At 54.9% G+C, this 26,167-nt stretch overlaps 1 protein-coding gene across 1 annotated transcript; it reads left to right on the top strand.

Annotated features, from left to right (window-relative positions):
* ITPRIP (inositol 1,4,5-trisphosphate receptor interacting protein) lies at positions 1-24,683 on the top strand. The gene is made up of 2 exons (XM_060126148.1): positions 1-469; positions 20,873-24,683. The coding sequence occupies exon 2, from the start codon at positions 20,886-20,888 to the stop codon at positions 22,554-22,556; it is 1,671 nt and encodes a 556-aa protein (XP_059982131.1). The 5' UTR covers positions 1-469; positions 20,873-20,885; the 3' UTR covers positions 22,557-24,683.
* Positions 24,684-26,167: the final 1,484 nt, after the last annotated feature.

Here is a 26,167-nt window from a genome sequence, read left to right as displayed (position 1 = left end):
TAAGGGCGCCTTCCCCCGACTCCCTGTCCATTCGCTCTAGATTACTCCAGTAGCCAGATTCCGTCTCGCCCGATCACCCTCCAGTTCTGCTGTCCCCTCTGCAGTTTCTGGGGTGGTCGATGGGCAGACCTCTGCGGCGGACCCTGGGTCCAGCCCCTCCTAACCCTCATGGTCCACCTTAAGGAGCCTCCGCGGTCGGGAGTAGAGGCGGGTGTTTTGTTCTTATAAGGAGGAAAAGTTTCTTTGACATCCAGGAAATGAGTAAGTCTGAAGCCCTTTAGAGCCTGTTGATGTGGGCCAGAAGGCGGGAGCCGGCCGGGGTATCGCTGTCCCCGTCCCTCTAATTACCGGGCCGGACGCTCAGCCGCAGCCGCCGCCAGACAGCGGATTCGGGGCTCCCGGGACCCGCGAACGCAGCCGGGTCTCGCGCGGTCTCTCCGGAGCCGGAGAGCGGGGACCAAAGCTGAACGTAAGTACTGGGCCCGCGGCCGCGAGGCTCTGCGTCTTCCCCGGGCATCTCGAGTGCTGGAAGGAAGAAGAGGGACCAGGCGGAGCTGCGCCGGAGATGGAGGAGGATTGGAGCGGGGTTCCCGCCCGGCCCTGCCAGATCTGGGCTGACTTGGGGAACCCGGTTACGAGCAAAAGAGGGGATGCTGTCCTCTCCCTCCTCGCGCCGCGCGGGGTCCTGCGTCCCAGCCTCTCCGCTCGGGCGTCTCCCGGGCCGCGGAGACCCCAGTGGGCGCTTCGTTGCAGCCCCGCGCGGCTGGCAGCTCCTCCTTCGCGCGCACCGAGCCGCGGTGCCGGAAGCGGGACCAAGTTGCTGTGTCTACCGCCCCGAAGATCCGTTACTTTCGACCTTGCGAGCAGAGTGCTAGAGCTGAAAGAGTGGTCGAGTCGTCCTGCTCCTTCGCTCCCTTCCCTCCTTCCTTCCCTTCCTGGAAGAGTAGGTGTGAAGCCTGTTTTTTCTCGGTTTAACGTAGTGAAGCTATGAGGTTGCTGGAGCCGATTAAAGCCCCCGCCGCTTCCTCTTTCGGGCCTATTAGTGGAAGAGACCCCACGCCGTGCAGAACTTTCTCTTGGTGCTGCAGCTAGTCTGCCACCTGACCTCTGATAGCATCCCCAGACCCCTTCCCAGAGTTTCCAACTTCCTGGCTGCCGGGTGGAGGGACTCAGACTCCCCAGGGCTGGGCTTCCCATTCAAAATGCTCTTTCTCTTTAAAAACAAAAATGCTGCCTCCCAGGAAGGGAAAATATTTTACTGAACCTCTCAGGGACCACGCTTTGCCTTTTGCTCCTCTGACTGGCTTGAGCACCACCCCTCCCTCCCTTCCCCCCCCAAAAAAAACTAGAAGAGTACCAGCCACTGGCAGATCCTGGACCCTATCCTTTTGGATCTAAATCGGTTTCAGAGTCCTGTTCTTTTTTTCTTTGTTCCTCTTTTGGGTTTGACCCAGGGCCCTTCCCTTTTACAAACCAGTTCTACCCCGGAGAGGCTGCCAGGTAAAGTACACCTGTGCTGGATGCAGTCACAGGTCCAAGTCAGCCTGGACAATGGCCTGGTAGACAGGTAGAATAGCTGCCGTTCATCTCTTATTAATAACGCAATAGGCTGTGCATTTGAATCCTCATTCCAGCCTACGTGCCTAAGTGGCTTTCATTGTTTGCTAATTCCCTGTGTGTGCTGCTCTCGGCCATCCTGCCCTCATATTTTCCACTGTGGGTACCATAAAGTGGTTAGACTTACTCTCCACTGGAAAGGCTTTTGTCCAAGCGCCATCCTCTAGCTCCGCAATCTTCAAAGATGCAGCAGTTTCAAGCTCCAGCTTTCGGGTGGCAAAGGATCTGAACTTTTATCCTCATGCCCTCAGCCCAGAAGTTGTCACCTTACCAAGAACGCCTCCTGGCTCCTGCAGTGCCCATGAGGGAAACGAAGATGAGGGTGTGTGGGTGAATTTTTTATCTGAGGGCAAGAAAGGGGAGGAACTTCTGGTAGAGACCTCTGGCAAAATTGCCCACCTGAGAAGGTATCATCTGGGAGGAACCTGATTTTGTATTTTTTCCTTCTTGGACCCCCTGGGGTCAATAAAGAGAAAGAAGATGGGGGATTCTGACTGAGGGAAAGGGTGCACATCTGGATGGGGGTCTGGAGTGCACAGCCCTGTTGTCACTTCTCCGCAGGAGAGAGGATGGAATGCCATGGAGGGTCTGGAAGGTGCTTCTTGTGAGGGAGAAGGGAATGAACTGGCAATATTTCCCCCAGGTTTGAGAAGCCTAGGGGGACTGGGCTCTGGCCTTCAGGAATCTCCAACATTGTCCCTTGAGAAGAGGAGACTTGCTCTTTCTGGCCTCAGAGACTCACTGGGTGGGAGAAGCAGGAGGCAGATCTTATTTACTTAGAAGTAAGGGGGAACTTGCCGACAACTAGAGCTCCTCAGTAGGTAAAGCGCTGCCATCACTGTCAGCAGACAGGTGGCCATCAACAATTACGAAGAAGGTCCCTTCAGAGTCCAAGACGCTGTGGCTCCATGTTTGGGGTGCAGAGTCCCCTCAATAGGAGGGCAGCCCCTGGGGTATCCTGGGGAAGGCTTTACCCCCCCTTCCCGAGCATCCTAAGGGAGGGGCAAGTGCTCCAGGTGTGCTGGGCACCTGAGGAGCAGAACCGTACTTGTGGCTGGGGCTAATCTTGTCTTGCTGCGGAGGGGGACATAGCTGTGAGAGTGCCGAGAGCTGATAATAACCTCCAAGGCTGCTGCAAGCCTGCTCCATCCTTTGCATGAATTAGAATAAGGTGCTTCCTCTTGGCAAGAGGATGGCACCCTGGTGCCATTTAGAAAAAGGGGCCTCATCTGGGTGCACAGAGCCAAGGCACATAGCTGGGCAAGCAGCACGCGAGCTGGGTTCATCCTCACCACCCCGCAGCCGGGTGTTCTTGAGCAGTGTACCACCCATACAACTGTACACAGCAGCCCTGATAACCAACAATTAGTGAGGGCTTAACATTTGCCAGGCTTTTTTTTTTCCAAAACCACTTTGTCTGTCTTAACTCATTTAATCTTCTCAGTAGCCCAGTGACATAGGTATTGGTATCCCCATTTTATAGTCAAGGAAACTAAGGCACAGAGAAGTAAAGTATTCAGAATGTTCCAGTCACTGAGCATTCATGGAGCAAGAAGCAGGTTAAGCCTCAAAAGCTAGTTTGGTTGGGGGGCCCTCATGAAAAAGAGAGAAGGGCGGTTGCTCTTTTTCTTTGTCAAAGGAAGTAGTACCTGCTCTCAGCTCAGATGGAAAAAGACCCGTAAAACTCACCTGGCAGCCAAAAGAAAGGAAAGAAAGAGGCAGGCCTGGCCTCGGGGGCTGATGGAGTGGCCTGGCCCAAGCCTCAGATGGCTTTCCTTCTTAATCGCTAGGCAGTATGAGGTCGCAAATCCAGTTTGGGGCCTGGCATGAGGGTGATGAGTAAGTGCTGCCTGGGTGTGGTGCAGAGGAAAGGCACCACGCAGGTCCCCTGAGCTAGGCAGAGAACTCCTGTCGGAGTGGACGATGGGAGAAGTATCTGAACACGCTGTCCTGACACTTCCAAGCCCCACAGGCCCCATCCCTGTCCAGTACCGTTCACGTGCAAATGCCCTTCCCAGGCTCGTCCAGGAAGACTTTCCAAAACTCCATTTCACAGCTCCATATATATGGTCATTTATTTTTCACACTATACATTTCAGCACTTAATTAGGTGCAACAGAGGGTTTTACTACGTACTGTCTATATTTTAAACAAAATAGCCTTCTCAACTAATGGGAAAGTCACGATGTCTCCTGGAAAGGGTTGGCTGGTACCTAGCTGATTTCCCAGAAGGGTGGTGTTTACCTGCAGTCATGTCACCTGTCCCAGAATCTGGCTCTTAGCTGTGCCCTCTAGAAACCCCATCTCCACAGTTTTCAGAACGGTTTGGACTTGGGCTGCTGAGTCATCTCAAGAGAGCTCCCCAAAGTGAGTGTACAAATAAAATTGCTAGTGTATTAACTTGCAAGGAGACTTTGTGACTATCGTGCAGCCTGAGTGATACCTGCTTCTTGCGTCCTGGGCAAGGCACATGGGAAACCAAAGATCAGAAGGCAGCTTCTGCTTGGCAAAGCTGGATTCAGATCAGGGGAGGGAGAGGGCAGGGGGAGTGATGGTCCAATAGCATGGGCTCTGTTCACTTCTGTGGTTCCCTCACCAGTGGAGAGATACCTGTCAGGTAGACTAGCACTCCTGTATGCTATGTGTATCTCCTTGGCCAGTCCCTCAAAGGCAGTGTACCGGTAGGATTTCTCCCTGTCCTCTTTCATAATTTAGCAGTTTTTATTTTATTTACTTATTTCATTTAGTGCTTTCTAAGCATTAGCTCCCGACTACACTGAGTTGCTTTTGCATAAGTTAAATAACTACTATAAAATTTCAGGGTTGTAGGTTCAGGCCACAGGGGCAAATGCTGCACGCATTTCAAATCAAGGGGGTGGTCAGGTGACCTGGATGGGTCAACAGGAAGTCAAGCAGAGCAAAGAAACATGGTCCCCAGTCAACACAGATGCTCCAGGGCTGGCCACTTACTGCAGCCCCCGTGTGGGCATGGGCGTGGTGAAGCAGTCCTGAGTGCTTTGCTTTGGCTGCCTTAGCCACCTGGCCTGCCCGGCTGGCCTCTCTGGATTTGAAGGGCTCTCCTTGGTCTCTGTCCAGGCCCCCTCATGGCTCATCTTTAGAAAGCCACAGCCTCCAGGTGCCGCAGAGCCAAGGAGGTAGGACTCACATGGGCTTTGGAGTCGGGAAGGCTTGGGTTCAGTCCTGGCTCCACTGCTCAGGAGTTGGGCATTCTCAGCAGTTGGGCAAGTGTGTTGACTACTCCAAGCCTCAGCTCTGTCACAGGTAAAATGTGGATAACCCCTCATAGGGCCTGCTTATGAAACACTGAGCACAGTGCCCGGTGCAGACCAGTCTCTGGCTAGTATGAGCTTTTAAAGACAGTAGAGGTCAATGGAGGATCTACATTCTCTGCCAGATTGGGACCCTCACTTCCCCCATTAGTGCCACTGCTCCTTCCCCTGAGGTCTGGGCAAACGGCAAGGCCACAGGGACCCAGATTATCCCAGATGGTGAGAAGGAGATCATCGGTGCCCTTGCGTGGGGTTCCTTCAGAGCTGAGGATAAAGCTGCCCGTCCCAGCCTTTTGACTGACACTTGAAGAGGGAAAGTCAGGTTTGAGGCACGGCCTAAACAGGCATCCAGAGGGGAGAGAAAGGGGAGAACGTTTTCTGGGACAAGAAGAGCATCAGTTGGTTGTGCCCGAGAGGTGTATAGGATCCTCCTGAGCAGTTTGGGACCTGTGACGTTTTCCTGTAGATAGCGCGTCCCCCTCCACCCACTTGGCCTACCCCATGACGTCAGCAGAATGGAACACCACACAGGTGATGTCACTGTTGCCCAAGGCAACACCTCCACCTTAAGTCAGGCTGGGGGGGTGGGGAACAGGAACCACCCAACTGTAAGGCACGTTGATGAGGGAAGGAGCTCAGAAGGCATTACATCCACAGGTATGTTTCTTAGAGGATGGGCCAGGGGAAGAGGGCGGGGCTGCAGGCCACAGGTCTGGGCTATGAGCCAGTTGGTGGAAGGCCTTGGATTTGCCCCGAGGGAGCAGAGCACCGCTGTCAGCATGCTATCTTGTTTAGTTCTCTGAACTGCAACTGGGGCAAAAGCATGACTTCTAAGGGGCTTCTGGTGGCTTCCATGGCTCTGGGTCTTCCTTCTACAGCCTGAATCAATCCGTGAAGGGCGTAGGGCAAGAGCGGGCCAGAGCAGTGATGGGGAGATCAGAGAAGTGCTTTCACTTCTTCACCAACCCCGCTCCCCCAAAGGAAAGTGAGAAACAAGGCTGCCCACGTCCTTCCTGTGGGGGCTTACTTAAGAGAGAACCTTCATTCATTGATGGAGCGAGTATGTACTTATTGGGCACCTACGATGTGCCAGGGCCCTTGCTGGGGCTCCTGTGGCCTCAGAGCTTGTGGATCAAATGCACTCAGAGGAGGAATGTCCGGAATCCACTGCCCCAGGCATAGGTACCAGCTGGAAATAGAAGCAAAGTCTCAGAGTTCACCTCTCACCCAGCTCTGGCATTCCCTGTGGGATTCTAGGTGGGCTAAATGAGACCTGTGGAATCCCTTCCTCCCCAGCAGTTTATGCAGGAATTTGAGGGTGTTTGAGATGTACCAGAGATTTGGTGAGTGGTGTTAGAGAGGACAGCCGTGTTCACAGTGTCCTGCCTAAGGACAGAATCCCACAAAGTCTGAGTGTCAAAGGTGAGAAGACAACAGGCAGACCACCAACCCCAGGTCCCCTCCTGCTCTGTGATATTGACAGACGGCTCAGTTTCCCTGTCTGTTTAATGGGGACAGTAATGGCCAGTACCAGGTCATATTCAGAGCACTTTGAGATCCTCTGATGGAAGTCCCAAGAAAAAAATTCAAAGCCCACAACGTTTAACTGGCTCACTTCCAGGTGAATAACACAGTGGGGCACTCTGCTGCCCAGGAGGAGGGGCTCCGCTTGAAGCCCAACTGGACTTTCTCCCTCCAGGTTATTTTCCTGCAGCAGATGCAGGAGAGTCTCCTACCAACCTGCATCAAACCAAAGGGAGGGCGTTATCATTTTGGCCCTGCTGGTTGGTGCAAAGCCACGTGCTCCTAACTGTTCTCCTGGGAACCTGTTTCAATAGCCTTCTTAGTAGCAGTCAGGGGACCTGCCTGGAGTTCATGAAAAGGTCCTTTGTTTGCTGAGACTTTGTTTCAGAGTCACTGAGGAGGCAGGCATGCCTGGGCTGGAGGGGAAGAGAGTGGGGGTGCCTGGGTCCCACCCCCGTGTGCTGCCCTGGAGGCCCCCATGCATCCATGCCTCTTCCTCCTGATGCCTCACCCCCAAACCCACCACCCAGGGTTAGAAGAGACCTCACTCCTTTTTCCTAATCCATTGCAGAGGAGGCTTCCCCAGGAAAAGCCATCTCCAATATCCCAGGCCACACTCCCAGAATCTCTGGGTGGAAGGAACATCATAGGTTCATTAAGTCTGACTCCCTGCTTCATGCCCATATTTCACCTAAATTGTCACCTGCTTTTCCCTAAACAGTGCAGGGAAGGAAAGCCCACAGGTGCATGACTGATGTTTCACGGGTCACTGAGCAACATGGTGTCATGGGAAGATTGGAGGCTTGAAAGTTGGGCAGTCCTGGGTTCAGATCCTGGCTCTGTGATGTTGAGTGGATGGCCTCCCCTCTCTGTGCCTCAGTTTCCTTATGAGGATAGTGACTCCTTCAGAGGTTTATTGTGAGGATGATATAGCAATGTAAAGCATTTTGCACAATGTTTAAATCTCAATAAATGTAGTGTATTGGTTGCTATTTACTAAACCTTCCCCTGGGTGTCAGGGCCATGCGGCTTGTCTGGTATTCTCCAGAAAGGGGGAGTTGATCGTCACTCTACCAAGGGTTGCTCCTCTGCTTCTTCTCTCACCTGCTTTGCATCAAACCCTGTCATCCTCCATTTATCGTCCATTTCTACAAGGGTCTCAAGCGAGGATGTGGGTGTCAAGGAGAGACGCAGCTGGGGGTCAGATAACTTGTGTCAGAGTTCATTCCTGGGTCATTATCATGGTCAGCGCTGGTGGTGAATCAGTCAGCCTGCAATTAGCTGAAGGCTGTCCAGAGCTAAAGCGGCTGTGGTCTGTCTCCAGGGGTGTGTCTGGGTTTTTGCTCACATTTCCCGAGTCATTTACCACCGTTAGTGCTTTGCTTTGCTTTTCTAACGGCAGGGTGCCTTCCAGAAAAAAAACTTAGAAGTTACTTCATCCAGGTTGCCCTGCTCCATTCCCATCTCAAATTCCTGCTCCTGGGAGTAAAGGCAGTGAGGTTCTTTTCCCAGTCCTGACTTCATTCATTCATTCAGCAAGCAAGCATCCATGGAGCGCCTGCACCTTTAATGCCAGCCAGCAGAGACCAACACTGGTTTCTCCTTCTACGTGCAGTAGAGGAGCTTTCAGTGTCGCTGCCAGATGGGCAGGAGGGAGCTGTGAACTTCCCAGGTGCCAAACTTCCTGCTCTCCCTCTGCGGCAGCCCCTGGGGGCCTTTAGAAGAAAACGGAGAGGTAGAGGAGATAACTTCACCCTGTCCCCAGGCTTCTGGAGTTGCTGCAGGGATACAGGCCACCCTCCTCTGCCCAGAGGAGTCCCTAAGATGCACCCGGCAGGATTTAACAAATCAAAACGGAGACCTGGCCTTGTCACCAATACCAATGGCAATAACAATGTCCTTTCCAGAGCACGACCATGTGACTGCCATGCCATGAAGTAGGTGCTATTGTCACAGCAAGTGGGAGAACCAGGATTCAATTCTGGGCCTCTGATTCCAGAGCTTGGCCCCTTTGCTGCTGAGCCTCTACGAAGTGTTAGGCTCATCTGGGCTGAAGAGCTTTGAGCTATTTCATTCTGGGCGGCCTTGGGAGGGGAGTATAATATGTCCAGGTGAACTCAGCAGTATCGGTGGCTGCTTGCACCTTACGCCAGCCTGACCTGTGTGTTGGTTCTGGGACACCTACTGTGTGCCATGTGCAGCCTCGAGCAGAAGCCAGGACAGAGCCTGGGCATCCTCACAACCTCATCATCACTCCATCCCTGTGGCTGGAAAACCATGTGGTTGCAGGTCGTTGTTTTGTGTAATTCACAGGGCGGGTGACTGTGTTCATAGGTGATTCTGGGGGTCATTTTTCTAACAGTTCCTGGCCTTACAGCCGAGGCCCCCAGCTTCCCCTGCTGGAAGAGAACTGGTTTGCTCTGACGATGCAGCTCTGGTGAGGGAGGACAGGCCGACTGCCTGCTTTGTTTTCAGCCCAGGTCCCTGCAGCAGAGAGCACAGCCAAGAGGCCAAACACAACTCTTAAGTTTTTTACAGCTGTGTTGGCCTCCCACTTGCCTTTGTGTCTCTTGCTGTTACCCTTTATTAAGATGAAAGGGGTCTTTAGATCTTTGCAGTCACAGAGCATGACTCGTGTGCGTGTGCGTGTGCGTGTGCGTGTGTGTGTGTGTGTGTGTGTGTGTGCAGGAGGCCCAGAGCACTTCCCTTCTTCCCCATCTCTCTCCCCCTCTCCCAGCCCCGCTGGGGCCCAGGCATTGTGTCAGGTACACCCAAGCCTCAGGGACCAGGGTGGGAACGCAGCCTGGGACTTCACCGTGTAGGGGCCAGCATCCCTCTAAGCCGGCACGTGAGTAACAGGAGTAAGAGGCGCTGGGTGGGGAGGGAGGGAGTGGGGGGCCCGGCTGTTCTGTGGCCACAGAAAAGCCCCCGCGGCCCATCCCCCACGCCCATGCCGGAGACGCCGGGGTGTTTTCCTGAGCTGGGCTCTCTTTGTTCCCATCCAGGGCTCACAGGGAAGGGGGCTGCTGGGCACTGACAGGCTATTTGATCCCATGCATCCCCAGCTGAGCTCTGAGCGGGTGGCCGAGCGAGGGCCCTGTCTTCCCTTTGTTGTCCTTCCTATTTACTCTCGGCTTCCTGCTCCACCCCCTAAGTCCCCTCCCCTAAGCCCGCGAGTTTGCCGAGTTTGCTGGCGGTGGCGTCGGGAGCCTGCTTCCCCCGCCCCCTGCTGCAGCAAAAGTGGGGTTTGTCCTGAGTGTTTGCTGCTGTGCTTGGAGGCCTGGGGTGTAGAAAACGCAGGGTGAAGGGCGAGACAGCGGACAAGTGTGGGAGCCCTGGCCTGGCTGCCCTGAGGTGGGTGTGCCTCTTCCCTCTGGGCAGCCGCTCTTGTGAGTGACATGGGGCCCATGGGCAGAGGGGAACTTACAAGAAATACTAGTTCAAGCCACGCCAACGTCTGACAGTCGTGAGGGCGGCTTCGCTGTGGGAAATGGTTAGCACTGCGCTCGTATTGTTAAAATGCACCCTGTGATTTCAGGTCTAGAAACCTGATGAGGGAATTGGGGTTCAAGGGAGGCCCTTGGGTGCACGCTTGCTGTAGGAAATGCATCCTTCCTAAGAATGGAGGCGTTTATAGAGGCCGTCTTTAGAAAGCGGGTGTCTCCCACGTGCAGTGTGTGAGCTGGTGGGTCCCCAAGGTCACCCGCCCTGTCCTTAGCACACTAAGCAGGCAGCCCTGCATTTGGTCTCTGCCAGGCGCTCTGCAGAGCGTCAAGGCAAACAGGCCCACCTTGACCCAAGAGGAGCCCAACCAAGGAAGGCAGTGGGATAAGACCAGATCTCAGGCAAGCAGCTTGCTGTGATGAAAGAATAGCCTGGGGTCCACCGGGCAGACAGCAGGGTCTGGAGCCTTGGGCCTGGCATGGTGTCTGGCTCTCCTCTGCTCTCTTCCTACATGTGTGACCTTGAGCAATTGCTCAGCCTCTCATCACCTTGGGCTCCTGCCTGGGAAATGGGGCTGCACAGGTGAAATGAGCTAAGAATAAAGGCTTGAGGAGCAAGTGTTTGTTGGGTCCCTGCTAGGGGCGCATCTATGGAGACACCATCTACACGAGGCACCAGACACAAGCCTGCACTCGGAGGGGCTTAATAAATAGGCCGTCTCCCTCCCCTTGTTCTTCTATCCCTTTCAAGAAAGGATTTGTCTCAGAAGGGATCCCTCAGGAGGGATCTGGAAGAATCTTGGAAGCAGTTTCTGAAATGGGCTGGCTGTGAGGACCATTGGGTAGGGTTAGGCGTGGACATTGCAGGGAATGGTGGGAAAGTAAGTCCAGGAGGTGTTCAGAAGACAGTAGATAATCTGAAGCGGCCTGGGCAGGAGGGGAGTGACCTGAGAGGTCCCCTGAGGCTGGTTGAGACCAGGCCCTGAACATCAGACTGAACTAAAGCTCAGGCCTGTGTCTCATGGACACAAGAACTCCCTGAAGTGGGGCAGGGAGACCTCCAGGGCCAGGGCTACCTGAGGTGTCTGGGAATTAGGGAGAGCTTAGAGGAGCTGATTCCAAAGGACCACACCAGGCCAGAAGGGAGAGTCCCATTGGTGTGGAAGCCCCAGGCTTTGGTGCACAGCGATGGCTGCGGCAGCTGGGGAGGTTGGAGGTGCCCAGCAGAAATGGGAATGTCAGTGGCCAAACTGGGAGGGGAGGGGGGTGCATTGTGCTTTGAGACTGCATTGGCCTCCTGGGGCTGCCATAACCAAAGACCATAAACGCGGTGGCTTAAAACAACAGGAATGTACTGTCTCATAGCTCGGGAGGCCAAAAGTCTGAAATCAGGGTACTCGAAGGACCACACTCCCTCCAAACGCTCTAAGGAAGAATCCTCTCTTGCCTGTCCCAGCTTCTTGTGGCTCCAGGCCTTCCCGGGCTGTGGATCACTCCGTCCTCTGCCTCTGTCTTCCATCACCTTCTCCTCTTTGTCTGTTCTCTCCTTTTCTGTCTCTTTATAAGGACACTTGTCTTTGAATTTAGGGTAATCCAGAACTGTCTCATCTCAAGAGCCTTCATTTAACTACATCCCTAAAGATCCTTCTTCCAAATAAAGTCCCATCCGCAGGGTCCAGGTATTAGCACGTGGACTTGTCTTTTTGAGGGCTGCCATTCGACCCACTGCAGTGACTGCCAGAGGAGCCCTGGGGAATATGGATGAGAGGGGGGGGAGGTGTGGGCCCTGACTCAGGGCTGCCAGGGGAGCCTTTCCTTATCTCTGTGACCTGCAGGCCTCCTTGTCATCCCTTAGCCTCTGAGACCCCAGGCCGCAGTCTGTCTGTCTGTCCTAAGATGCTGTGATTTTCCATGACTCCCTGTGGGTCAGGGCCTCTGCTGTGGGGAAGTCAGGCAGCATGGCTTGGAGGAAGGATGCCCTGTCCTTCCTGGGAGATTGATGGCTTCCCTGCCTTTTCCATCCCTTGCCCACCAAGGGACATGCATGGGCTATGATAGAGGAGCGGAAACAGGAAGGATGTGGGCTCTCCCACCCACGTGGCTGGAGTCCAGCCCACTGTCCTTCCTGCACCTGGGCTGGCTGGCTGCATGACCCCAGTCCAGAGGATGGGTTTGGCATCCTGGTGACTTTTTTGGAAACGCCTCCCTCTTCCGAGAGTGGGCCTCGAGGAAACTTCACACTTTGGCGGGTATGACTGGGTATCCTCTGTGAGTCTGGCCAGTGTGGCCACGTGCGGCGACAGCAGAGCTCATGTCAGTGGAAAGGCCACTCTCCTCGCAGTGTGCACTTTCCCACGGACCCATCAGTAGGTCCGCCTCTCTGGCATGGGGGCGGGGTCTCTGCTCTCCCCCTCATTCTGCCCTGCTTCCCAACCTCCATCAGGGCCCAGTCTTGACCCTTGGGGTTTCCCCAGGTTAGGGAGGGCTGGTGGGGGTCCAGCTCTCAGTCCTAGGGACCACAGGCCTTGGTGCACAGCCATTAGGCCACACAGTCTCTCTCTTTCCTTCTAGTCCCTAGAGAGGCTGTGGGGAAGGCACGTATAAGCCCCTAGCACAGGCTGGTTAGGATTATTCTGAGGGTGGCTGCCGGGGCCGACTGGGAGACAATGGGTTAGAGTCAGCCCTGGACTTGGGGTGAAAAGTCAAGCCAGGGGGGTATTTTGGGGAGTCCTGGATGCAGGGGTGCTAGCAGGTGGTGGTATGAGGGGGAAGAGTGAGGCGAGCCCCGGGGTCACGGGCCGCCTTGAGGGATGCTTGGTGGGGAGTGGGGGGCAGCAGTGGGCAGGGAGAGGAGGCGGGTGAGGGGCAGCAGGCTCTGGGTGGCCCACTGACATATTTTATTTGGCTCACATGAGTTTTAAAGAATTTTTGAAAGAGTAGAAGACATTGTAAACTTGGGATTTTTGATAAAATCCAGATTTCTGGCTTCTCTTGGGGGAAACAAAAAAGATTATGCCATTTTGGGTGCATAGAACCGCAGTACGGCAGCTCCCCCTAGAGAAGGGCTGTTCGGCCCAGTTGTCTGGCGTCGGCAGCCAAGCTCATCTGTGGTGGGGAAGTGTCCCCTCTCCACGCCCCTACTCGAGGCATGTCTCCCACCGCCACTCCTGCCCCCAGGAAGGGGAAAGGAGATAAGGGAAGGAGCCCAGTGGCCCTGAGGGTGGCAGGTCCCAGGAAGGTGACACAGGCTGGAGGCCATGACAGAGGTCCTGCCCAGTGGGAGGGGTGGAAGGTGATGGAGGAGGTCACTGCAAAGGCACTGAGAAGAGGAGGCCCTGGGGGCCCAGAACCACACCCTTTCTACCCACTTGCTCAATTAATTTTTGTTGGTCCCCTTCCTTCCTCCTTCCTGACTTCCTCTCCTCGCCCGCCCCTCCCTCTCTGCCCACGCCTGAGGCCGTCCGCTCCCACCCCCCTAAACTGCCTCCCCCATCACTGTGTGGGATGCAGATGAAGACAGTGGCTCTCTGGCCCTGCCCCTGCTGGGCCTCTCTCCTCTCCAGCAGGGAAGCCCCATCCTGTAAGGGTGGCAGACAGTGGCTGCAGAGCTGCCCTTCTGGAACCGTCTGTGCCGAGCCTGTCTGTCCCCTGGCCCTGAGGCTACGAGGAAGGAGTGTGTGGAGACCCATCACTCGCACAGCCGGCCGTCTCCTCCCAAGTATGGGATAAGCCAACTCCCACTGACACACTGGGCGCCTGCAGGTGTCCAGCCTCATGCCTGGTGCCTCGAGGGGGCCCCTGCTGGCACTGTGGGTGGGAAGGCAGGGACCCATGGGTAAACCAACGCAGTAAAGAGCAGGAAGGCGGCCTGACCCGCAACAGTTTGGAGAAGGGCAGGTCCCCTGGAGGAGGGGTCCCTGAGCTGGGCCTGAACGGCGGGTGTTGTTCAACAGCAGGAAAGCTGGTCAGACTCCAGCACGCGGCCTGGGCTCTGCCAGAGAGAAGTGTGGAATCGGGGATGAGACAGGCGGGACCACAGGAGGGGCGCCTCACCAGGGCTCAGACGAACTGCTCCTGGGGCCCACACTCCAAACCAAGACTCAGGGTCAAACTCTGTGCTCTGCATTCAACCTCTCTTTTCTTTTCCTTCTTCTTTTTTTTTTTTTTTTTTTGTCTGCGTGGCATGTGGGATCTTAGTTCCCCAACCAGGGATGGAAACCACGCCCCCTGCGTTGGAAGCGCGGAGTCTTAACCCCTGGACCTCCAGGAAGTCCCCTCAATCTCTCTTTTCTTACAGTCCTGTGTCTCCAAGGCCTGGGAGACTTGGGGGACAGTCAACCTGATGATTTTGGTGGTTGCCACTGACAGTGATGCCAGGGAGGTGGCAGGGCTCACTCAGTTTCCCATCAGCCCCTGGGGGATGGAGGTGGAACAGAGAGGGGGGCAGACTCCGTCTCAAACTGCAGTCCAGGGAATCTTAGAGGCCACCCAGTGCACCTCCCTGACCATCAGTCTCTTCACAAGGTAGGGGTGTTGCAACTACCTAACCGGTGTTCTGAAAATTAAATGACAAAACACACGCAGAGTAATTAGCTTCCTATCAGCTGTTAATGAAAACATCATCACTTTTCACTAAACCTCTCCTGTCTGTGAGGGTCTACAGCGTGATGTCCAGCCTGCCTGGACCACTTCCACCTTCACCCATCTCTCAGTCAAGTGTGTCTCCTCGTTACGCCTCGGTAAAATGGGGCTTAGATTAGTACCACTGTAAACTCTGACTTTCTTAAATTTGTGGATTTATTCCCCCAAACAACATGTATGTCATTAGCCAGGACTGTGAAACTCCAGCACAAGGCCAAGCACACGGGAGGGGTTCAGCCCAAACTTATCAACGGTGTGGGTCTCCCTTAGCCCCTTCTTTCTCAGGAGGCCCAGAACCTAAGCAATGAGAAAGGGACTCAAGTCACCCAATGGGGCCTGGGCTACAAGTGCCCTCCCCTGCCATCAGCGCACCTCCTTATTCCATTTCATAAGGACACATCTCCTCTCTTTTCGGCTCTGAAGATGACGCCAGGGCCTGAGCTACTTTTGCTGTGGTAATTAGCAGAGCTAATTACAGTCTGGGCATGGGGCAAACCCTTGGCGAGCTCCAGGATCTGGGCTGCAGTGTCACTGGAGCCCCACCCCCCTCCTCCCTGGAGGCCTGCCTGGTGTGGGAAGGGGTGTTTTGCAAGCTGGAGTGGGCATTAGAACCACCTGGAGGTGCTGGCCCCGCCCCTGGAATTTCTGATCAGCAGGTCTGGGACGGCACCTGAAAATTTGCTTGTCTAACAAGTCCCCAGGTGATATTGGTGATGCTGAACCGCGACCACATTTGGAGAACTACTGTCCCAGGGGGGCTGCCGGGCTGCTGGGAAGGGCGCCTCCGCTGCTGAGGCCACGGTCAGCCAGCCCCAGGAGGGGGCTGGTGGGTGACAGGGCAGAGGGGTGTTGATGAACACGTTGTGGGCCTGGACACAGGCTCCTACTGGTCTCAGTTTGTTGTAAGAATTGTCTGGAAGGAAGGGGCATGGATGTGGAGCCAAGCAGATGGGCACAGGGAAGGTCTACAGACAAGGAGGGGTCCCCAAAAGAACGGCAATGAATCTCTCTGCGATGTTGTAGCCTATTGCTCATTCTGTCCTGTGAGGCTACTTGGTGGCCGTCTGCCTCCCACGTGGATTGTGGCGTTTCTACTGCTGAGGATCATGGCACGCTCATCTTCGTGGGCCCTGTGGCACCCAGCATGTTCCGTGCACACTGTAGGTGCTCTGTAGACATAACACAGTGGACAGAACTTGGGCTTTGGCAGAGGCAGTCAGAGCAGGCTTTCTCAGCCCAGCTTTGCCTTTTCTAGTTGTGGGGCTAGAAAATTACTTCTCCTGGGTTATGGTTAACCCACCTGTGAAACAGGAGTGACACCCACCACCTAGAAGGTTACAGGGCTCGCTGTGTGCAGCGCCCAGCACATCCTAGTGAGGGCTTGATAAACGTTAGTGTATCACTATTAGCCAACTTTTTTTTTTTTTTTTCCGGCCGCGCTGTGTGGCATGTGGGATTTTAGTTCCCTGACCAGGGATGGAACCTGTGCCTTCTGCACTGAGAGCGCAGGGTCTTAACCACTGAACCGCCAGAGAAGTCCCACTGTTAGCCAGCTCTCAGTGGCATTTATTGGATTAAACTGTGGTGGGTGTGCTATAAGGGTCTGGGGGCCGTGGGAATGAGGGACCCGTGGAAGGGAGGGGCCATCTTGGATTTCTCCCCCAGGGTCTGGGGCTTCCGGCCAAGCTCAGAGTAAGGGCCTGAGTAACCCATTGGTCTGGGCCCACCACCTGCAGCCCTGTGACCCTGGCCCTTTGCCAGGCTAAGTTTAGCCATGACTTGCATGGGCCACTACGCTCTGTGGGCCGGGGCAGGGGTGGAGAGGAACTCAGAAGGTTTCCTGCCTGCTTCCGGCCAAGCAGACCAACAAAAGCCCTCCAAGTGGCCCAGGTTTGTTTTCAAAGCCAAACCCAACTGGATGTCTCAGACTGCATGCATGAGGCAGCCTTGTAGAGGTGAGAGCTTTGGGCCAAGGCAGAGGTGGACATACTTGAAATTGGGGGAAAGGGGCCCTTTGGTGAGTAGTGTGTGTGTGTGTGTGTGCGCGTGTGTACGCGTGCATGCATCTATCCACGGTTTTGTGAGAGGCTCTCAGCTACTGTCCTGTCCCTGTGGTCTCCAAAAGTCCAAACGTCCAGATTCTCTCCCCTCATTCTTCTGACCCAGCAGCCCCTAGGGCAGGGTTCTTGTGACTTGGTTTGGGGAGGGGAAGTAGTGGAGGCTTCTAACCCAGCCCCACATCGTGGGCACTGAGCAGCCGCTGCCCTGTTCACCATCACTTAGGTGCCGCAGGCAGAGCCAGCCTGCACAGAGGGTACCAGGAGCAAAATGACAGCTGGGATCCCATCCCATTCATGGGAGGGTGGAGGCGGTTCAAGCTGGGAGTGAGTCAGAGAGAACTCCACCTCCAGGAGGACCCAAGGCTCCGAAGGCTTCTCCCCATTTGCTTGGGGGCAGGGTGGAAGGAGTGGCGTGCCAAGGAACAGCGGTCCCAGGGGAACATTTTGTGCTTTCAGAGCACTTTTGAGCATGTGTTCCTCCAGGCCCATGGGAGTTGGGCAGGGCTGGTGTGCTTGACAGGTGAGAAAATAGGCCCATGGATGCCAAGGGGGAAGGAGCTGGTATTGTACGGTGCTGACCCTATGCCGGGCACTGTGCTCAGCACCTGAGCTGGATGGTCTCGCTTAGCCTCCCCTTCCTATGAAGGAGGGCCTGCTGTTAGCGCCATCTCACAGGTACAGCAGTGGAGCCCCAGGGAAGCCAAGTGACTCACCCAAGACCCCTCAGCAAGGAGTGGTCGCGGTTCAAACCTGGACCTGTCTGCTTCTACAGCCTGGGCTCCTTCCTGTTTCCCTTGTGCTCCTGTTGAGTCTTGTTGGTAACCCTGCTGTTGCAGTGTTTCTGTGGCTGCCTGCTTCCTGCCCGAGTCCCTTGTAGGGGCATCTCTGTGGCCCACTGCATCGCAAACCCCTGCAGGCAAGTTCATCTGCTATTCCCATCCCATCACAGCTACCCTTTTATAAGAAAACTTGCTCAGGGGCAAGCATTTTGCTGAGTGCTTTCTATGCGTTATCTCCTTTACAACAGCAGGTATAATTATTCCCATTTTACAGATGATGAGACTGAGGTTCTGAGAAGTTGAATGATTTGTCCAAGGTCACATATCCAGTAGGTACACATGCTGGGTGCTAAGTCGGTCCGTCTCCTCCAGAGTCCATCCTCTTAGCCCCTCATGCACTGTGTCAGTTGCTCCAGTTGGTTAGGAGTTTTGAACCTTGCCTGCCCCAGTACAGCCCATCATCTTCCAGCAGACATGAGGACATATACAGGTAGCCCTGTGGAAGCTGTTGGGTAGAGAGGAGGGGGACTTCCCAGTCACAGGACGTGGTGACGGCACCCCTTCCTGGCTGGTAGCATCCTACCCTGAGCTGGCGTGGAAACTGACCTCTGGAATCAGGTGCTGCCAAAGACTTTTGCTGTGACTTGTCAGGGCCCGCTGTGCCCAAATGTGGCTGCCTGTAGTACAGAGGCCCGGAAGGGCCTCAAAACCCCCAAATTATCTCCTAACTGGCTGCTGCCTAGTATTCTACTATTAGTACTCCATACCTTTATCCTAAAACTCTGATCCACGTTTATCAGCTGGCCTTACAGTTTTATCTTGGACCACCCTGGCCAAACTGTCCACTGATATTTGTCTAATGTAGAATCTGGGGCTGACCTGTTTCTTTAATTATCCAGCAAGCCGCTTCTTGTCTTGGGGAAGAGAAGCTGGCTGGCTGCCCCCGTTCTTTTTCCTCACCCCACCTCCCTTCCACCCTGAGACTTCCTCCACTTTCTCCTGTCCTCCATTTCCTCCTCTAGTAGAAATACATAAGGGCTTCAGAGTTCACCTCAGAGGCCTGAATGTGTCTGCACACTGAACTCTGCTGCTGCTGGACCTCCCTCCTCCCTGCCAAGCCTTTTGGTTCTCACTGACAGGGTGGGATCACATCTGAGCAGCAGGCTTTGCCCAAGTGTGGCAACATCTACTGGGTTGGCCAGAGAGTTCGTTCGGGTTTTTCCGTAACGTTGGAAAAACCTGAACAAACTTTCTGGCCAAACCAGTACATCCTGGCACTGCTGGGTAGAACCCACAGAGGTCCTCTTACCTAATGACAGATACCTGCTTCTTGGCACCATTAGGGTAAGAACCAGAACAGGTGGCTTTCAGGGTGCAAATTCAAGGTCAGGGAATGGGGTGTATTGGCATATATTGGGGGGGTGGGCTCTTGGTTCTCCAACAATGACCTCCTTTGGCCATTTGCTCTCCTAGCTGAGGTCCCCGGCAGGAAGCAAGTGGGGCAAATGTGGAAAAGGCCAGTTGTTACTTCCCAAGATTCCAGCCAGGGAGAAGAGGGTATAATATAAGACTTACCATGTGAGTCTGCTTCTCAGACTTTAATGTGGATGGTATTAAAATGCAGATTCTGGTTCAATAGGTCTGGGGTGGGGCAGAGATTCTGCACTTCTTTTTTTTAATAAATTTATTTATTTATCTATCTATTTTGGCTGCGTTGGGTCTTTGTTGCTACGCGCTGGCTTTCTCTAGTTGTGGCGAGCAGGGACTACTCTTTGTTGCGGCGCGTGGGTTTCTCATTGCGGTGGCTTCTCTTGTTGCGGAGCGCGGGCTCTAGGCACACGGGCTTCAGTAGTTGTGGCATGCGGCCTCAGTGGTTGTGGCACACAGACTGTAGAGCGCAGGCTCAGTAGTTGTGGCGCACGGGCTTAGTTGCTCCGCGGCATGTGGGATCTTCCCGGACTAGGGCTTGAACCCGTGTCCCCTGCACTGGCAGGCAGATTCTTAACCGCTGTGCCACCAGGGAAGCCCCGAGATTCTGCACTTCCAACCAACTCCCAGAAGATGCTGCAGCTGCAGTCTGAATAGCAAGTACTGTGTTGTAAGAGGTTAGTCCTTCCCCAGAAGTCACCTGAGAGCTAAAATCCATTTATCCTGGAGGAATGGTGTGTTTCCTTTCACAATTAAGAAGTCAAATTTAAAGTTCAGATGACTCGCGAGAGGAAAGCCAATGATTCAGTCACTCTGGTTGTCTCCTAGACTGTTCTGGGAAAAGACCCAGGAGTAGCCAGGAGATCAATATCTGAATTTGGGGTGGAGCCTTCCAGATCAGAAGGAGAGGTTTACAGTGGGGAAAGATAAGGGCTCAAGACTGCTTCACTTACTGTTCAATGAACGTATGCTGTGCACCATTCACTGTGCTGTGTAGGCAGTTTGCATGGATCAACACATCCATCAACACGATGACCCTCTGGGTGCTCTGGCTTTCCTTTTGTACAGTAAGGAAACTGGGGCTCAGAGGGGTGAGTTAACATGCCCAAGGTCAAACAGCTACCCAGTGAGTGACAGGGCTGGCTTTGGAACCCAACCCTCCTGTTCTTAACCACTAAGCTATACTGTACTGCGGAAACAAGCATTCACTGGAAGGCATTCACTGGGTGGGGGGGGGGATGTCTTATACAGGACTATTTTGGTTTCAAGTGTTGGAAAACAACTCAAGCTGACTTAAATAAAAAGGGAATGTATCGGGAGTTCTCTGGTGACCGACCTGGTGGGCTTTCAGTGCCACGGCTCAGGTTCAATCCCTGGTTGGGGAACCGAGATCCCACAAGCCACGTGGTGCTACCAAAAAAAAAAAAAAAAAAGAGAGAATCTATTGATTTATATGACTACGAAGTCCAGAGGTAATGGCTTCAGGCACAGCTGGGTCCAGGGCATATGCTTTCCTCCATGTTGGCATCTTTCTCATCCCCTCTTTGAGGCAGCCAGAGAGCCACCAGCAGGTGTACTCCTGTTCCCTCAGCAACCCTAGGCAACAGGGTGAGTCTTTCTCCCCACCGGTCCCAACAAATCCTACCTCTGTCTCCCAGTGGCCAGCATAGGGTCATAAGCTCACCCTGAAACAACCACTGTGGCTGGTGAGGAGGACCATGAAGTAGCCGTGGGCCTGGGTTACATGCTCAGCCCTTGAGCAGGGGGTGGGTTCATCCCCACCCAGACCATAAGGACTGGGAGTAGAAAAGGTTTGGTTCCCAGGGAAAGTGGGGAGCTGCTGCCAGAAAGAGGGCTGTCTGGGCGGACCGAAACAGGTCCACCACTGCGGTTGCGTAGCCAGGATCGCTGCTATGCGACTTCGGGGTTCTTGTTCCTGAGGCTAGGCTGGGCGTGGGGACGGGGAAGAACCGTAAGGCGTCCGTCCACCAGCTCGGCGGGGCGGAGGTTAGTGGGAGGGAACCACGAGGGAAGAAGCGGCACCGAGGGGAGCCCAGTGTGACCGTCGGCCTCTCTCTCCCTGTTCCCAGGAAAGCTGCAGCCATGGCGCTGGGGCTCTTCCGGGTGTGCCTGGTGGTGGTGACGGCCATCATCAACCACCCGCTGCTGTTCCCGCGAGAGAACGCCACGGTCCCCGAGAACGAGGAGGAGATCATCCGCCAGATGCAGGCGCACCAGGAGAAGCTGCAGCTGGAGCAGCTGCGCCTGGAGGAGGAGGTGGCGCGGCTGGCGGCCGAGAAGGAGGCCGAGAAGGAGGCGCTGGAGCGCTTAGCGGAGGAGGGCCAGCAGCAGAACGAGAGCCGCGCCGCCTGGGACCTGTGGAGCACCCTCTGCATGATCCTCTTCCTGGTGATCGAGGTGTGGCGGCAGGACCACCAGGACGCGCCCTCGCCCGAGTGCCTGGGTGCCGACGAGGACGAGCTGCCCGGCCTGGAGGGCGCCCCCCTCCGGGGTCTCACCCTGCCCAGCAAGGCCACGCTCGACCACTTTTATGAACGCTGCATCCGGGGGGCCCCGGCCGACGCCCCCCGCACCCGGGAGTTTGTGGAAGGCTTCGTGGATGATTTGCTGGAAGCCCTGAGGAGCCTTTGCAGCCGGAACACGGACATGGAGGTGGAGGACTTCATCGGCGTGGACAGCATGTATGAGAACTGGCAGGTGAACAAGCCGCTGCTGTGCGACCTCTTTGTGCCCTTCATGCCGCCGGAGCCCTACCGCTTCCACCCAGAGCTCTGGTGCTCCAGCCGCTCGGTGCCCTTGGATCGCCAGGGCTACGGCCAGATCAAGGTGGTCCGGGCCGATGACGAGACACTGGGCTGTATCTGCGGCAAGACCAAACTCGGGGAAGATATGCTGTGTCTCCTCCACGGCAAGAACAACGTGGTGCGGCCAGGCAGTGAGGCGAAAGACCCGCTGTGCGTCGGAGACTCCCCATACCTGGACACGATGCGAGTCCTGAAGTGGTTCCAGACGGCCCTCACCAGAGCCTGGCACCGCATCAACCACAAGTACGAGTTCGACCTGGCCTTTGGCCAGCTGGACACCCCGGGGTCCCTCAAGATCAGGTTCCGCTCGGGGAAGTTCATGCCCTTCAACCTGATTCCTGTGATCCAGTATGATGACTCCGACCTGTACTTGGTCTCCCATCTTACCAGGGAGCCCTGTGGGGGGACCCCACCATCCAGCACAGATTGGCTCCTGTCCTTCGCTGTCTATGAGCGCCACTTCCTTAGGATGACCTCGAAGGCGCTGCCCGAGGGCGCCTGCCACCTCAGCTGCTTGCAGATTGCCTCCTTCCTGCTCTCCAAACAGAGCCGCCTGACCGGCCCCAGCAGGCTCAGCAACTACCACCTGAAGACCGCCCTGCTACACCTCCTGCTTGCCCGGCGGCCAGCCGCCTGGAAGGCTGAGCAGCTCGATGCTCGTCTGCACGAGCTGCTCTGCTTCCTGGAGAAGAGCCTGCTGGAGAAGAAGCTCCATCACTTTTTCATCGGCAATTGCAAGGTGCCCGAGGCCATGGGGCTCCCTGAGGCCATACGCAGGGCTGAGCCTCTCAACCTCTTCCGGCCCTTCGTCCTGCAGCGAAGTCTCTACCGGAAGACAGTGGACTCCTTCTATGAGATGCTCAAGAATGCCCCAGCGCTCATTAGCGAGTATTCCCTCCATATTCCCTCAGACCATGGCAGCCTGCCCTCAAAAGCTGTCATCTTGTAGAGCATCCACGACCCAGAGGGCCAGGACACAAGGCATCCTACACGTCCACACCCCTGGGGGCATGTGCAGGCCCGGTCCCGGGAAAACGACAGGCTTTGTAGGGCGCCGTGGCTCAGCCTGCCGGGGGAGCCAGACCCTAGAGCACAGAGGAAACAGAATTCCAAGCCGAAGCTGGTTTGCTTTCATGCCGTCGGGGCTTGCTGGTGAAGCTGTTGTCTGGGTTTGGGGACTGATCCTTCGCAGCTTACTTTTGGATCACCACCAATGGCCAAGATGATGACAGAACTCTGTGGATGCTGAGTTACACACAATGCAAACATCGATTTGGGTGTGATTCTTTTTATATCCCAGGTCCAGTCGTTACTTGAATATCAACAAAAGATCTACAGGAATGCTAACAGGGACCCATGTTAAGACCTTGCACCCTGATTTCCAGTAACCCTTGCCCCCAGGCATCTGCAGCCAAGCAGTGGGCACCAGTGTGGGAATTTGCAGTGTCCCATCCACAGCCTGCACAGTCGGGGTCCCCACTGTGGCTGCCATTTTTATACTATTTAGAGAAAAGCCCTAGAGATATTCAAGGCCCCAGGTGGCCAATGTCTCTGTTACACAGAAGTGGGTACTTGGTGGCAGACAGAAGTTTAAGCTTGCCGTTGTTTCAGCTACACATCTCAGGGTGCACCCCCTTTTCTCTGCCCCTTCTCCCGGGATGCTATGTCCTGAACCCTGTGGGTACCACATACTACGCTGGGTACAAGCATGGTATGTGGGCCCCTCACCCTCGTTATTCTCTCCACAGCTGGTCTCTCTGGCCACCAGTATGTTGAGAGGTGGGGGGCACTGAAGATAGACGATGAGAGAGAAAGAGGAGCACAGGGTCACTGGGGCAAAGGGCAGAGCCTGTTACCTGGGGTCTGGTTTGCAGTCTGGCCTCTGATGCCCAGTTCAGAGAAGGTCATAGAGCTGAGAGGTGAGGGATGCTGTGGCCCTGAGTTTTCCGCAGGGTTCCAATCCTAGAGCAGGGCGTGCCTGGAAACAAGATTGCTGTGGAAACCCAGCTCCACATGCAGGCCCCCAAATCCCCTTGGCTGTTCATTCCAGTGGGGCTCCCTCACTGCACAGAGCCCTCCCTTCTGGATGGGCCTTCCTGGCCACACAGATGACCAACACCCTAAGAGCCTGATAGAGGCTTGGCTGACTGGGACACGTAAGGACAGACTACAAGCACAGCCCTCAGACCTCAGAGAGGCCACCTTGGCACTGCTGGGCTGCGACCCCTGGGCAGGCACCAGAGCCGGCGGTCAGAGCTGGCCTCAGTCTCCAGGCCTGGTTCAGAGGGACTGGGAAGCCACTCCCTCCTCCAATTATGGCTTCACTTGCCCTTTGGGAGCTCCCCTCTTGGCATTGCCTCAGTAACCTTGGCAGAGGGCCAAGGTGAAGCAAGAATGAGTTCTCCTTCCCCAGCACTCTCCTTCCATGGTTGAAACTGGCCGTGCCTCCCAGACACGTACCCAATTCCTCAGGGGTGTTGGGCTCACCATGAACTGAAGAAAGGATCCTGTCTCTACCCCAGGAGTGCTCTCACCTAGCCTCAGAGTGTTCTAGAAGACGGACAGTTTGCCTGACAGGGTTAATTCACAGTAGGAGGCTCAGCTGTTATGGGGCATCGAAGCCCATAGGAAGCTGTAGGAAGCTTCCTTCCATGTGAGCTGGGGTTAGACTGGGCAGCACCTGGGTCTGCCCCTCCCCAGGCCCACATGGTCTCCAACAGTAACCCCAAAGCCCCATTTGCAGTTTGGGGGAATTTCCTTATTTATTGTCACCCATGCCTTTCCTTTCCCATCCTCATCTGATGTGCTTTGAGGAGACCCCAGCAACCAAGGAGCAGCCTCCAGAAGCCAAGACCAAGCCTGAGTCTCCGTCGGCTTCCCCTTTGCTTCCAGGAGAAAATTCACTGAGAACTTACCTTCCGGCTTCTTGTTTATACAGAGACAACAACTCAGCGGGGAAATGGGGATCTTTTATGCACCAAAGCTGCATCTGAAGCAGAGAGCAGCGGGACTCTTGGTGTTTCATGCTGCCTTATTTATGTTAAAGGAAGAATTAAATTCTTGCAAGGAGTAGAAACTGGTCACAGTGTTTGTTTTTAACTTCAGGAAATCTGTGAGCTTCCCAGGGCAGAGCTGAGGAGGGGGTGGATTTCCTATTGACACACGGACGCTTTCACTCCCTTTTTATTCTTATGCTTTCAGGAAATTTAAAAAATAGCAAAACAGAATATTTCTGGCCCATCTTTGAGGCAGCCTGCAGAGTTCCAGAAAAGGCCTTTGAAAGCAGGCTATATAGGGTGGATTCCAACACAAAACCTTATTTCACAGAGCTGATGTGTGCAAAGAATGTGGGCCCTGGGAGTAATGTGAAGCTTTTGGCTTGAAGAAAAGAGAATGTCTTTTAAACAGAAGAGTTCTAGACCTTTAGGTCACTTAGGCCTTTCCAGTAAGGACAACTTTCTCCGAGGGATCTCTTTCCTTCCCAAGGATGCTTGACATGACCCAGCATCTGCTCACTTGCTATACCAAATGCCCCAGGACTTTTGCTGCACCTCTTGACAAGTGAAGTGAGCAGGCCTGGCCTGAAGCCACAAGGTCGGTTAGGTTGAACGAGGGCCCCTCCTCCTCAAAAGCCCCAGCCCCTCTCTCTGCCTTGTCAAAGCACAGCCTGGCAGTCCAGTGGTTAGTACTCTGCACTTCCACTGCAGGGGGGCACGGGTTCAATCCCTCGTTCAGGAACTAAGATCCTGCAGGCCATGATGCATGACCAAAAAAAAAAAGCACAGCCTGGGTTGAGAACGTGGTTTGTAATCAAACCAGCCAGCACTGGTTTGTTTGTAATCACGGGTGTCATCAGAATCCTATGGAGAGCTAGGTCAAATGCCCAGACCCCACCTTGAACCTACACGGCAACCAGGTAAGGCTCTATTTCTAAAGCGCCCCCAAGTGACTGATGACACCCCTGGCTGAGGATGGCTCTTCACCTCCTTTCCAAATGGAAAGTGAAAGAAAACCCAAGTGGACTGCTTTACCTGCAAAACTGTTGGGAGAAAGGCCTGGTAGAAGCCGACCAGCCTGCTTGGGATCTATGGTCCAAGCGGCACCTGCCACACCACAGACATCCGTGAGTACACCCACACTTACGCTAGTGGTAGGAGAAGCAGAGGGGGGATGGGGGAGGCAAAGCTGGTGAGCGCTCCTTTCTAGCAGGTCACGCATGGGTATCACCGGGGCACAGGTTCCTGGGCCACACTGCAGACTTCAGTGCAATCTCTAGGAGTCAGGAACAGGAATCTGCTTTCTGCCGCGTTTCCCAGGTGATGCTGGAAGCCCAAGAACCCCTGATGCTGGAGGACTAGGGAAGGCCTCACGGTAGGGCGCTGCCAGATGCTATTTCTAAAAGATGAGCAGGACTGACCAGGCAAAGCATTTCAGCCAGAACCATGGAGTGAGGGCAGGAAAGCACCGTAGACATAGGCAACATTTAAGTAGCACGTACTGTGTACCAAGCACCCTTCCAGAGCGGGGTTGGTGGCAGCTGTGGCAGCAGGGAGTGGCTGT

The sequence above is a fragment of the Lagenorhynchus albirostris genome, chromosome 16 (genome assembly GCF_949774975.1).
Source record: "Lagenorhynchus albirostris chromosome 16, mLagAlb1.1, whole genome shotgun sequence".
Lineage (NCBI taxonomy): Eukaryota > Metazoa > Chordata > Mammalia > Artiodactyla > Delphinidae > Lagenorhynchus > Lagenorhynchus albirostris.
The sequence above is the reverse complement of the archived record's forward strand: the minus strand, read 5'-3'. Positions and strand labels throughout refer to the sequence as shown.

Coding starts and splice junctions, on each gene's coding strand:
- ITPRIP (XM_060126148.1), top strand. CDS start 20,886: ATGGCGCTGGGGCTCTTCCGGGTGTGCCTGGTGGTGGTGACGGCCATC.